General features: G+C 35.2%; 1 protein-coding gene across 1 annotated transcript in view; it reads left to right on the forward strand.

Moving 5' to 3' along the window:
- RALYL (RALY RNA binding protein like) overlaps positions 1–14,911 on the forward strand; it is a gene marked incomplete at its 3' end in the record, with an annotated part of 175,984 nt that overhangs the window by 130,108 nt on the left and 30,965 nt on the right. The window contains exon 3 of the mRNA XM_082286476.1: positions 7,999–8,031. Coding sequence (XP_082142602.1) covers positions 7,999–8,031 — 33 coding nt within the window. The remainder of the gene's footprint in view (positions 1–7,998; positions 8,032–14,911) is intronic.

Genomic DNA, 14,911 nt, shown 5'->3' on the forward strand with positions numbered 1-14,911 from the left:
GTGGCATGGGAGGAAACTGGAATCCATAACTATCTAAGAAGGTTTTCAAATGTAGAGTCTGGATAAATTTCACTCCAAGTCACAATTTAGTTTTCCCCAGACATACTACCAGGATTTAGTCAACTATGAGAATCCGTGCCACTGTTTATGTTATCTTTGCAATTTTTGGATTCATAAAGGAAGACACAGTAAAATCTAACCTGTAAAATCAGATAGGATAAAGCTTTTAAATTACTTAGGGCTTTTAGGTTTCCCTCTCTTCTTGCTGCCTAAAATTTAGGCCACCCATTTATGAGTATTACTGGAAACTACTTCCTTTTTTCCTTTAGTTGCCCTTAGTTCTCTGGGCCACCCTTTCCTACCACACCCCCAGAGCCCTTCCATCCCATGTTATAACAGTAAGGCATTCAGTATCCAATATGACAATGTACATTTGTACTGGTATATCAGAACCAACTATTGCTGTGAGAAATGAGACAACTCTTAAAAAATTAATTTCTTGAAAACAGAAAAATTGAAAAATTACAGAAATTACAAAAATATAAAAATTTGGGATCCTATGGCTCAGTAGATGGTATGCCCCAGGAGTGCAGGGATTTGAGATCTTCTGGCTGAGACAGCACTAGACCTCAGGCAGAGAAAAAGAACTTGCAGTACTGGGCTGACTTTTAGCTGGTCCAAAGTCAGAAGAAAAATTATTAAAGGCTCCTTAATAGGAGTAGGCTTTTAATGCCCAGCACTGGCGTCCACCACAGCTAGCCTGCAGAGAGCAAGAGAGGAAGAGGCCCCGCCTCTCTGCCTCGTTGTTTTTACAGTGTCTTTGCTCCGCCCCCCAGTCCGCCCACAGCCCGCCCACAGCCCGCCCCTTCAGTTTAAAGTGATTGGTGCTTTCCCTTTGATAGATCATCTCCATCCACCAATGGCTATCATTGTCAGAGGGGTGGTATTAGTTGAGATAAGGGAGCTAAAATGCCTTCGTTAAAATTCAGGTTGCCATGGAGCTTGCCTGCGGAGTAATGGTTGTTGGGGCTAAAAATAGCTGCTGCCTGTTAGAACTGGGGTTTTTTGGCCTTGGAACCAAAATGCAAGTAAAAACACCTAAAAAAAGTATTAAAATACATCCAACACATCTTAAAACACTTGTAAAAGTATACAGTAAACACAGGAAAGGTAACTCTTATAGTGTATAGGTGGTTTGAAGTTTGAGAAGGGAGCAAGTTGGTAATTTTTAACTGGGGAATTTTTAACTGGGAAGGGTGCAACTCTCTTAATAAACTACTTTGAACAATTGAAAACACTGATAATGGAACTTGATTTTTGTACCTGGGCTGATGGGTTAATTTTAAGATTCAATTTAAAAATATTTAACTCAAAATTAATTAATTAAAGCACTTAATATGCAAAGACCAAGCACAAATAGGGATTTCATGTATGACAATTGCATATGTTGGTTTAAGTCTCATCCTAACCTCTTGCTGCTGTGAAAATTAGTACAGGGAAGAGGCACTCCCTTTAAAGCATCTCCTCTCTGTAGGGAAAGATACCTTTTATTCAGTTTTTCAACTGTCAAACTTCAAAGATAACTCCAAACAGATTATTAGTTACATTCTGCTAACTAATGGCTAAAAGGTTATCTATCCTAACTACCCATGGGATAAAAAATCCTAGAGGCCCCTGAAACGTATGTCGAGAACTTCATGTTTATAAATGATGTAAGACTCAGATATTGCTAGGAAACGAGCTAAATTTGGTCATGTGCCATGTACACCTGATACGTCTGGTACATGTGCTACACATCTGTAGAGGCTGACATCAGGTATTGTCAACAGCGTCCTGTGCTAAGTGTACCCTCAAAAGCTTTTCCTGCAGATAGTGCTATGGCACTGCCCTGTCATGGTTAGGTGCTAAGTAGAACTGGCTAAATAAAATGCACTGGATCAATAGTTGGTGATTTTGCAGTGTTTTTAAAAAATAGAATAAAATAAAATTTAATTTAATTAATTTTTAAAAACCCTTGCACATATTTTCTGTTGTCCAGACATATGAAATGCTTACAAATCATGCTATATATATATATATATATATATATAAAATATATGCTGGGCCAAATATTCCATTTCTTCCACTTCAAAATACTGAAAAGACTAAAGACTTGTAAAGACACCTCTGTCTTGCAGCATATTAAATACAGAATAAGTGCATGAATGCAAACCAAACCCAACGGTGAGCAGAAACATTCCTAGACAGAAAATGTTCAAATCAAGCTGTCTCATGGGGACCAACTATAATCTCAATTTTCTCTGTCGCCAGAAATTAAGCTGTGTAACATCCATATCACCTACAGATGTCCTGGGCAGTTAACTTCTGGGTACAACTTTTTCCTCATGGACTTGGGGAAAAGCTAATTCTTCAAGAAATGATCTAAATTATTCTCAATCTTAAATAATTAACCTAGTCAAAAGTCACAAAATATTAGAAAAAAGGTATCGTTTTTAATCAGTCAGAATGTATAATGTGTTGTGATACTTTCATAAGGGACTAAATATGTATTATATATCTATGAAGGATTATGTATAGATCTGCATAGAGAGTCTGGTAGCCAAAGGGATAATCTTATTTGATAATCTGTTTATCCCTGGAGTGCTTACTAGTGTAGCAGTTTTCTTACTGAATAAATTCTTCAGTAATTAGTAAAATTTAGTTTTAGCACACTGAATATTCACAGTGAATATTTCCGTTTTGAACTTTGATTAACTATGATCTGAGACTAGAAGAGAGGAAGCGTGTGCTGATTAAAGGACACTTCTCAATCAGCTCTGAGGAAAGATGTTTTAATATGTCCCCATAACTAGCAGTCTCCTGTTACTCAGTTCTTCCTCTCTTGAAACCTTTTTTTTGCAATATGCAGCCAGTTGTCCTTCATTTCATATACATATAGAATGTTCTTCTTCTTGAATTCTCACTCTGCTTTTCTTTTTCAAAAATTTCACTACACTGAATTTAGACTAATTCTTCAGTTTATCAAAAAAAATTCAGATTTTCACTCTACTCACTAAATGATTAGAAAACAGCTTTTTGTTACTTATTTTGCAGGCAGTCACCTTTTTTAAAAATAATTTATTCAAACCAAAACTAAATAAAGAATAACACTGAGTGTTCCTATTATTTAATGTGGCCTGCTTTCCCGTTGACATAATTCTTTGTTCATGATCATGCTGGGGTTAGATTTTATTTTCTCAGCTTGATTATGAGACTCTCATATCAGGAAATATCAAGAGCTTTAAAAATGAGACTAAGTCTTGCCTATCATCCGTCTTATCTTTTATCCACCAAGTCAGTTATTGCATCAAAAGACTAAGTTTGCACTGAGAAATGACACTTTGAGTTTGCAGTACATTAGTTTCCATCCGTGGTTTGAGTGATGTATTTTATTTTGTGCTAGAATTTTTATGTTTCAATAAATAACAGAGGCACTTGGCTCTGTGGAATGCAACTTCTTGAGGCACAGCAAAAACTAATACAGTATTTGACATTATGCAATATTCATGAAAACAACAGTTTGTTGTTATTGTTTTTCTAATCAGAGTTATCAATTGCAATGTCAACCACCAGATGGGAGCAGAAGTTATTAAATTTATTAGGAACAATTGTAAAAGTTGAGATAATCCTGTAAATTATTCTTCCATTCCCTCTTTTTCTGAAACACTTCTGATAGATTAGGTCTTCTATACAATAATTCTACAATTTATTTGTTCCAGAATATGACAGAGTTTCTTGATAAAACTTGCCAACATTTATAAAGATATTTATGGTAGCTTCAGAAGACAAAATGAGCTTCTTACCTAATTCTGTGTGACAATGGTTACTGACAATGTCCACGAAAATTATCTTGGGTTGAAATTAAGTCACAGAAACCAGAAAGGAAGGATTACCTAGTGTACACCAGCAATTGTTCTTTCAGACTCAGTAGGTAGCAGAAGTTATATGAAATTGTATTTCTTCTGTAAATTAAATCATGCTTTTATTAGGCTTGCTTGCATTGAATAGAAATATTGGGATGTAGCAAAAGTTATAATGCATATGCTTTAAAAAGAAATTAGATGACAATATTTAACACTGCTTTAAAAGTTCTGAAGAAAGATGTTTTTTGATCACTTCAAATCACAAACTCAACATGCAGAGAAAAAAGCATCCATGTTTGATTACTGTGAATGGAAACCTAAATTTGTTTTGAAAGGTCCTTTGAGTTGTTCTTGTCATTTTAAAATTTAATGCATTGATAAACAGGGTGAGCCATAAATCTGAGTATTCTTTCACTACACCTATTTCTGCTAAGTCCTTGATTCTGCTAAAACTTTGGTTCCTAAAGTTGTACAGTGCAAAAAATATATACTTGACTGGTAAATAAGTCAGCCACATCAGTCAATCAAAATATTAATTAACACAATACTGAAGTCCAAAATGCTTTTCAGTTGTCCTGACTTTCCTATCTGGCTTGAATAAGAATGCTTCCAATCCCCTTGAAAACTGCAGTCACTATTCATGCTTTTTATAGTCAAACAGAAAATGTGTGATGTCAGCAACACACTCAGCTAATCCTCCTTGGGAATTCTGATATGAAGGTTGTAACACAAAATGATGACTCATCTTAAAAAATGTTGGTTCCTGACCCCGTTCTCTGATGCAGGTCAGACAGTTTTGTTTTTTCAACAAGTCAGAATAAGAACTCTAACAAATTCCTTAAATTCTATGTGTTTTTCCTACTAAGTGCTTAAAGATGAAATTATGTGACCACCACAAGGAAGAATATATTGATTAATAATTAATAAACTTGGAGAATCCTTGGTTAAAATCGATTTGCTTGTGCACTGCGTTGATATTGTTATTGTTACTCACTTTGTCCTGTAAACAGTTTTGGGAAGGAGAGGAGAGAATTCTTTAACAAGTAATTATAAAGATTTATGTATTTTGGGTCAGGCCTCAAATGCAGAAGTCTTGCCTGTAATCTTAATAGAACAATTATGCAAGTAAAGTAGAATTTACTTTGGGATATTCCTGTCATTGCATGATTTGTTTACAAGTCAAAGAGAAATTCACACGCCCTTAGTCTAGCCATGTTCCCCTGTCTGTTTGTCTGCAAACCTTGAAAATTTGTCCATCTGGATGTTCAGTCCATGTCAAAGATGGAATTTAGATAATTGCCATTTATGTAAGCAAACTTAGCACCAAAGAAAATGATAAAATGCACAATTGGGTTAATCAGACCTTGTAAAGTGTCTCTCCAAGACAGGTTGCAAGGGGAATAACACTAAATGGGAAATCTGTGGGATCCTTATTTTAAACACATTGTGACAGTACTGTAGCATATCAATGGGTAGTAATCAATTGCCTATGCCTGTTTACAGTGACTGGTTTTAATTGAGCAACTTACATAGTGTAAAAACTCTTTTTCCTCCTGCAAAACTTATCTATTATATGTAGGTAAGGGAGTCAGATCTTTTAGAAAATCTTAGCTCAGAATCAAAGGGAAGCACTACCTCAATCTGCCATGTCCCAGTCGTGCCACTGATTAGCTTCCCTCCAACCTATTCAAACTGATGTACTGCCTTGGCATATTGACAAATTGATCTTTTCTGATGAGAAAACCATTTCAGGAAAGAAAGAAAAAATCTCAATCTCTCCTGCTTCACTACCATTCCTACATAATTAAAACACGATTGCCTTTGTTTACTGTCCAACTTAGCAACTTTCTTGCACACTCAATGTATTTTTGCAAAGGAGACAGTTTCCATTTTAAGATTTTTCCTGGATGTTATGAGAGCCCTTCTCTAAACTTATCAGGATTACTCTTTTTGCAACACATATTTAATTATGCAAGAATTCCTCAAAAGCATGGAAAATTCAGCGTATGTTAGGTTGAAAAGAGAGGTAAAAATCCTTTTGTATTGATAAATGTCACTAGTAAAGATGATATAGGATGTTATTTCATATTGTGTTGTGGTTTTAAACCTTTATAATAATTTGCCATATACTGAATTACCAGATAAAAGGCCAAGAGATAATTGTATTCTTTCACTATGAGGAACACTTGTACTAATTAAAAGTAATGCAACAAATTATCTAAAACCATTTAGTCAAATATAGAGAGAGGTCAAACCTAGGGCAGCACTATTTAAATCAAATTGAATTCCAGCTTGAGAATGGACTGCAAATAGATTTTTAATTGCAGTATTTTGTCCACAGGGCATTCTATCACACACTTTTTGTTTTCAAATAAAATCCACCAGAATGTCCTCCATCAAGATAGTGCCAGGTCTCTCTTGAACACAAAACTTCTGTATTATGAAGTATGTAAATATGTTCTGGGACTTTCGTTCTTTGCTCATCTTGCTTATAGTGAATCTCTCCAGCCAAACACGGAGTGCTTCCCCTGACTTGCTCATTTCATTAGGCAGAAAACAAAAGAGTAACATTAGTGCACAGAACCTGCAGGAGAAGGATGAAACACCCCCATGAAGGGCCCTGTCATTTTACTGCTCTCTGGCAGCTCTGCCTAAGCACAGAGAATGGCATGCTCAGATTTTCTTGGGACTGCCTTGGATAAGCATCCCCCTGACCACAAGGACATGCAGCTTTGGGCTTCTACTGTGCTTCCAGGTATATGCAAAGCCATCAGTGTTTCCTCTTCTATTCTTCTAGTTGCATGTGGCTTTCAACCCCAGAAAGAAATGGAATGGTGAGCTATAGTCATTAGGACAACAGAAAAGGGACTGTGTTTTCAATACATTTTGGATTTTAGATGGTGGTAACAACTAAACTGGTCTATTGGTTTGTGAGTTTTTGCACAAAACTTTTGCTGAATGAATAATAACTGCAACAGTACTCATTTTTTTTACAAAGAGGACTTTCTTAAAACATTTATTATTTACTGTACTTTATTTTACAATTGATTATAGTTGTTTAAAATTAATTATATTTCAAGTATTTCTTTGTGGGACTAAATTGGCTTCAGACTCATAAATGAAATGTTCAGTTCCACACATGATACACTTTGCTGCATTAGAAACACTTTTTTTAAAGGCTACAAAGAGATATTAATGACCAGGGTGTTTATTTGCTGCTCTTCTTAACACAATATGCTCAGTGGGAATCATCACAACGGAACATTTTTGCATGTCATGTAACCACTCAAAATTAGTCAGCTGTAAACTTTAAACACATTTATAAAGGATCCTAAAAACACATACTAATTATCCTGTAAACTCACTGAAGCTAGAACACACTAAGAAAATAAGGGCAGCCTGTTGCAGATACCAGAGCAGAAACACTGCCTGGTAACATCGATGAGGACTTTTATATCTATCCTGGCTGGATGGAAACTACCAGTAGAAGAGGCTCCTGCCAGTGTGCAGGTGCTGCATCTCCTCACAGCGACAGCAGCAACAGCAGGGAGTGGAAGAGCACTTTTAACCACTGGGTTTAGAACTGGGCATGATTCTGGATCTGACACCCAGATCCAGCACAAGGCCAGTTCTGGCAAATGAGACAGAAGTTCTCATAATGGTGAAGTGATCATGTCATATGAGCATAGGATGCTGGAAACCAACCAAAAAAAAATTTTTTAAAGTGCATGTTTAAAGTTTAATCCTGAACATCATAAATTAAAAAAAAAAAAAAAGGCAACAAAAAGAACAAAGTATTTCTTGTTCACTCTAGCCATTCTATGCAAATATCTACACAAATCATCTGAATCTGTGAAATATAAAGGGCCTAGATGTGCTGCTTTGTAAATACTTGATTTCTAGACCAAATTTCATTAGGTAAATGGGATTTTCTCAGAGTTAAGCTCATAGTAAAATGAATCATGCCCTTCTATTCATGTTAAATTGTGCCATTAAATAAACTTGATACTGAGAATGGCTGTTTTAAATTCATTGTATAATTGTTCTTAAACACAATAAATACATATGTTTAAAACTTTTGTTATTCACTTGACAGACTTGAATCAAAGGAGCCTTTCCTGTCCGTTGGGTAAGTAGGAATATGTATATTTTCATGGATATTTATATATTCAACAACCATACAATATAATTTATGAGATTATGTTGAGCATAAACATCCTGTTTCAACATTATGTTTATTTACTATACTTAAGCTTAGAAAACGTAGGTTTTAGATAATAAAGTCAGTAGCCATGGATATTTCTCTTCCCAGAAAAATACTAAGAAGTATGTTTTCTCTTATTGACTAAACAAAACTTATACTAAAATACAGGTAGGAGTTAAATGTTGCATTAAAAGGTAGATGGTTTGTTAATTTATTTTCACTGACTTTATTCAGAAAGTGTTCTACATGTCATCTATACCACTTGTCTAAACCATGAAAAAATAATTGATAGAGAATTAAAAAAATATATAATGTTTCAATAGCAGAAATAAAATCAAATTTATGACGTAGAAAAAGAAATCACATTTTTAGCCTAATTATAGAACACTGCACTGATTTGCATATTTCAGCCATTGCCTTCATAGTGCCACAGCCACTTTAACAGTTATACGTTCTCTATATTAAAGTGATAACTCATCATTCTAAAAAAAATTATTTTTAAATGTGCCATATTCTAAAAAAGTACCATTCTTTTATAAAATGTAGGCTAATATATGTATTAGTGGTAATTATCTATATTTTGCTTCTGAGTCTGAATTTCACTTTTCATGCACTGTTTTCCTTTCAGCTTCTTTCTTTAAAACTTTCCAAAAACTTTCTCCTTCCCTGTTTTCCTTCAGAACTGTATCTTTTTATGTTTTATCTTTTCACTCTCATTTTCCTTTTTTCACACCATACTTTGTGCTATCAACAATATAAACTGCAGACAAAAGGTCCCATACAGAATATCCATTTAAGGGTTAGTTCTACCATGTAATTATCAGTAACTTCCAAACTGTTGTATGAACTGCAGAACTAAAAGTCAACTTCAAATTCTGAAGTGTGAGTTAAAGTTAACATGCAAGAAAGCATGTAAATTATGATCAAAAGAACTCAACAAGTTAGCATAAACAGGACTGAAATATGTCTTGCTTTCTGTAGCATAAAGAAACTATGGGTTGTTTGAGTACATTTTTAATTAATTGCTTGCTGTTTCTACTTTCTACCAATTCAAAATTATAGGAAAATAATTGGAGGGTGTGTGGCTCTTGGTTTGCATGCTTTGAAATGTCCAAATTCATTACCAAATTCAGTCTCTTCTGTTAATAACTTTCATTACTCCAATTTGTAATTTGTCCTATTGAGCTGGGTTTTTTGGGGCCTCCACTCTCATAATGAAGTGATTACCTGAGAATCTCAACTTTAAGATTAAAAAAAGAAGTTGCATGCCATTGTGGTTGAGGAGCAAAGCTGAAAGTATAAAAACCCAGGAACCAAATAAAAAGGACAATATTAGGAGTTATATTATTTGCCATGAAATAGTAAATCCTATTTCTGTAGTTCTTATCATGATCTTAAGAACCATGCTGGCAATTTTAACATATTTGGGGATGTCTGCCTATGAGGAAGTATTGTGGTTAGGGTTTGGATTTGTTTCCATATGAGCAAATTGGTGTGAATACACATTACATCCACATAGTTATTGTACGTGACTTTGTCACTAAAACTGGTTCCTCTTGGGAATTCTAATCTGCACAAATTGACTTAGCTTTTTTCCAGAACCTTTCAGAAATTTTCCTGTAATGTACTTGAATTCTTTTATGCAACTTCATAACAATGGAGATAGAAAAAACCTCCAAAATTGTTCCCTGTGTGCTACTTTTGCCTTTTACTTCTGTATTTTGTCCACCCCCAAGGAGGGCATCAGAGGGTTAGACCACCATGTTCTGAGGAGGGGCCCAAGCCAACATCCACCTCCTTGGTACAATATCAAATAGATGTTTCTCCTAGTCCCACAAAAACTGGGGAGTTCTTTTACAGAGAATGTGCCAGGACCTGTATCTAAAGTTTTAACCCAGACAGCTGCATCCACCAGGCTTTTAAAATACAGTAATGTTTGCAGAAGAAATGCTGACTTAACCACAATTAAACTAACACATGGGTGCCCTTAATGGGTCTTGCAGCCAGAGTTGGTCAAAACACCAATTTAAATTACTTTTGGCTGCCTACAGATGGCTTGATCCTGCACACCAGCCTCACATTCATCTATCTTCTGTAACAGATTTGTTTCCACATTTTCATTATACTGCCTGCAGGACCTAATTAAGCTTTTTCATTTTCCTGTGCCTAAGCATATGACTTCTTGGTGCTTTTCCATTGCTAATTGTTTTGGGAACATGAAGTGTGGCAACATAAGACCTCAAGACTGCCACAGGTTGTTGAGATCTGCATGTGTATGCAAGGCTGCAATCTTCCCATAAGAGATCCCACAAAGGAAAATTGGTTAATAAAATGTTGCATTCTTCCCCCACTCTCAGAAAGCAGCCAGAGAGGAGCAGACCTCTTGCTGTTGTAGTTTATGTCTCAAGTGCAGGGAGAGAACAGCTCCTGTACTCCTTTGGTAATGGCAATTCCATTTATCCTTCTTTCTATGCAAAATACATAGCAGAGAAGAAAAATCCACTCTCCTTTATTCCCTGTGCAAGACAAGAGCGTAATTTGGCACTGAAGTGATAGTAACATCTTTAACAAAAGTCTCTAATGGTATCATTCAGGAGTAAAAATTCATCAAGTATACAGTCTATTCAGATAAGAGTATCTGAATGCAGTATTATAATTTTGGGCTAAAGTACAAAGTTGAATTTGAGATTTGTGTTGTCTTCCTTTTCCTCTTAGAAGTGAAGATAAAATCCTTAGGGAAGGCTGAGATATTTGTTAGTGCTGAATGCTGAGTGATAGCAGTAAGGGCACAGGATGCTTCTCTCCAGAAATGTTACTTCCACACTTCTTGGGGTTTGTTCATATTCAGCCTAAGCAAGACCAAGAGGTATCTGGACTTTCTTTCCTCTTCAGGTTATACAGTATTCATGTTCATGTAGGTTTAGTATATAAAAGGAGTCATGCAAATGCTCAGAGAGCCTGGAAGGCTTTAATATCCATGGCAAGAGTTTTGGTAAAAATCCACCACTGAAAATGCATCAAATTAACTTCATGCAGAAAAGTTTGAAAGATTCAGACTTAAAAGACAAGGCAAGTCAAGAGTCTTGATAAAAAGACATGGATACGGCAAAATGGTCACTGCAAAAAGAACAACTAAGTGTCAGCTCATATTAAGTTCATCCTGCTTTGTGCAAAGGATGTATAATATTTTAAAAGCAATATATATTTAAAATACCAACAGCTTTTAATTACCCACATCAGCTCTCCATATTTGGCAATTTCATAACAGTAATGATACATTAATTATCACCTCAACAAAACAGTTATCATTCTCTCTAGATAATTGCATTGGTTATCCAATTATTAACCACCAGCTATTTCTTGGCAGCTGATTTATCACAGCTATCTGCATGTAAAAGTTTAGCACTTGATAAATTTCAGATAATAATGCATGCAGATTTGTAATTGGTCATTGGTCTGAGCCTGAAAATTAAAATCTCATTTGTAACACATAGAAAATGCAACATCTTTTAAGCCTTGTAATAGTACTATATAGTGAATAGACACCATAATTATTTTATAACTCTGTTGCACTGTAGAAATTATTTGAATTAATTATTTCTGGTATCTAACTATAATTACATGTAACTTCCATAATAACATGTGATCAACATAACTTCAACACATGCAGTGGCAGAAAATCCTGTCATGGCAACTAGTACATTTGTCAAATGTGTAAAAATATTTGTCTTCTCTGTTAGATGTCATTTAGTAACACGTCCCATATTGTTGAACACAGAAGAGACAGGGAGAGTGAAAGAGAAACAACTGATTTTTTCTCAGTCTAGTGAAAAGAGATTCATTTACTGCCAGCTGCAGAGAATGGGATTATTTCTGGATAAGCAGGCAATAGCTCTTCAGTGAGATGGTCTTTGAAAATGCATGTGTTATATACATCTGGTTATCAGCTGAGGTTCAGTCGTCTGATTTTTCAATTTTTTTTTTTTTAATTAATTGTTTGCTATAAGCAGTATAAATTTAGGTGGAAAGCCCAGAGAAAAACATAAGTGAAAATTTATGCGCTGTATGTATTTATTTAATGATGAATAGTTGTCTGTCATGGAAGAAAGAAGAGAGATACAAGTAAAATTGATGCCAGTTAATGCATTTTTTTTACATTCTTAGTGAAAACACTAGAGGTCTGTATGAACTACTACTTTCCTCACCAAGGTTCCCTTTCTAGAAAGTATTTGACACTAGAAAATACTGAAAAGCCATACTTTTTCCAAATAACATCTTAATCACAGTAACTTTCAAACATAGGTACTTACTTCTACAAGACAGAGTAAATTTGGTGGGCTCAGACTCTTGGAAGCACTTGGAAATGTTTCTAAAATACAAAAAGTAAAATACGTTCATTTTCTTCCAGAAGAGTAGTTCTAAGATACATCAAATAACTTGAATTTGTTGCTCACATTTCTTCCTCTTGCTTAGCAATATTTTCTTTCCTGCAAGCCATGTTGCAGATCTATTGGAAATTCCGCTCTCATACATTGGTTTGAGGGATCCCATCCTGCAGAAGTGAGATAGTTTAAATAAAAGCCTAGTCCTTGCAGGGTCTGTTAGGATAATACACAGTCCACTTCCAAAATATGGCAGTTGTTTCAATTCACGGTGGGGGTTTGGTTTGTTGTTGATTTTTTTAACGGACAATAGGTTGTAAGGCACGAAACAGAATGTGGCCAGAGAGCATCTTCTGTAGCAAATTCCATTAGTCTTTTTCTTCATCCTGTTTATCAGGTAGCACCAGCAGAAGGAGCAAACACTGTTCCTACCCAGCGTCTGAAAAGAGAGAGAGCTAAAAAATTATTTCCCTTCAGCAGAGGAAAAATACAAAAAAAGGAGATAATAGACTCATTTTGCTCTGTTATTATGACACCAATAAAACTACCAACCAGAACATAATCTTGTAACTCTCATTCATATTCAGGTCAGGTATTCAGGAGCTGTTTTCATGAAAAGCACTGGAGGACTGAACACACTTGATAATTATTTAAACTCATTGTTTAGACCTCGGCAGTAATTTCTTATGCTTAAAACCACTCGGGCTCTCTGACATAGGCAGGGAGTAACAGATCTGCTTTTGCAGAGAATACCCTTTAAAACAACAAACTCTTTGATTACCTGTGAGGTTTAGCCTGGAGGCAAGAGGCACATGTCAGGGTTCCACAAAGGCTCTTTACTGGGTGAGGCTTTCAGGGTAGTCACAGAGAGACAGGAGGGATTTGGCAGATGACAGCACATATGGATACCTGTGGAAGACTCTGAGAATCTATACTATTTATTTTCAGGTAGTATTACTGACATACTTCTCTTCCAATTTTCCAAAACCTGCAAGGCTTAAGCTTTTCTATAATTGCCTACTTACCATTGTTTTAAGACTCTGAAACAGGCATGAATACAGCTATTTTATAAATTCATAATTTTTTTTTTTTTTTTTGCTTGAAGCTCTCTCACAAGAAATTGTTACAAAGCCACAGAATTCATAATTTTGGTCCATTGCCGTGACTGAATTTTTCAGTGGCTTTGTGACATTACTCAATGTTTAAAGATCCTAGATTATGTACTTTTTCTACTGATCTGCAATCTAAATCTAATTATTTTATGGTTTTCCTATTTGCCTGATTTTTTCATTCTATGTCACTTCCACTTTCACACATAGAACAATATATATATATATATATATTACATAGAAAACAGACTAATGAATTTAGCCAAAAATTGTTATTTTCCTAATTCCTGGTTCCTAAATTAACTTTCATTACAACAAACTCAACAGATATTCACCTTAAAAAATTCTTTTTTCCCTCTCTGACCTTAATAATATCGGTAACAATTTACTTCATTATTGGGAAAGGCAAGAACATGAGATCACTCTTTTTCTCTTCTGGTTATTCTATTTCCCTTTCCCTTTTTTTTACTGTCTATTATTTCTGTCTTCCTTTTCACTAGCAATTCTAGAAAAACAATACATATCCATATAATTTATGTGCTGGTTTAATTATGAACAATTCCTCAGCACTGAATATTTGTACACTCACCTATGTACAAGATAGTCGGTGGTTTTCTAGAGGAGGGTAAAAATTATGTGCAAGAGAAAGTTTCTGAATGAAATTTAGGAGGCTGAAATATTCAGGGATCGTAGGAATGAAAAGAAATCTGGGAACATAAGAATAGAGAGGAAAGTTGAGGGAAAAGGACAACACGAAACAAAAAGGGAGATATTTTCTTACAATGAAGATGGAGGGAGGAGGAAGGACAATATCTGCTGGGCATGTACCCTCACTGTGAAATAAAACAATTTACATCAAATTAGCTTGTTTTTTCCCAAGCAGTGACTAACCCATGTGTTATAGAAAATAGTGTTTGAAAAGGTCTATGTTAGCAGTATTCCTATTTCCTGTTTCTGAGGTATCAGCATAACATCTTGCCCCAGCAGTCTATATGGGCTTCTGTGAATATTCAGTACGAATGAGCTTTCTGTAGCAGTCTTGTGCAGAGATATCATGAAACCTAGCTCCCCACTCACAACACATCTGAAAATTGAGACAGTTTTTCATCCTTCTTATGTTGCATATGAAAGACTTCATTTATTTTCAGAAGTTTCCAGATCATTACAAAGAAGTTTTATTTCAATATCTTCCCCTTGATAGATATATTGGAAGATATAATAATTCTGAAGTTTTATATTTTGAGTTTCAAATTCCCTATAATGCTGTGCAAATCAGGCAGCCTGTGTCTACCCTTTGGTCTTCTGCCTGTGTTT

This window comes from Coloeus monedula (genome assembly GCF_965178545.1).
Source record: "Coloeus monedula genome assembly, chromosome: 1".
Classification (NCBI taxonomy): domain Eukaryota; kingdom Metazoa; phylum Chordata; class Aves; order Passeriformes; family Corvidae; genus Coloeus; species Coloeus monedula.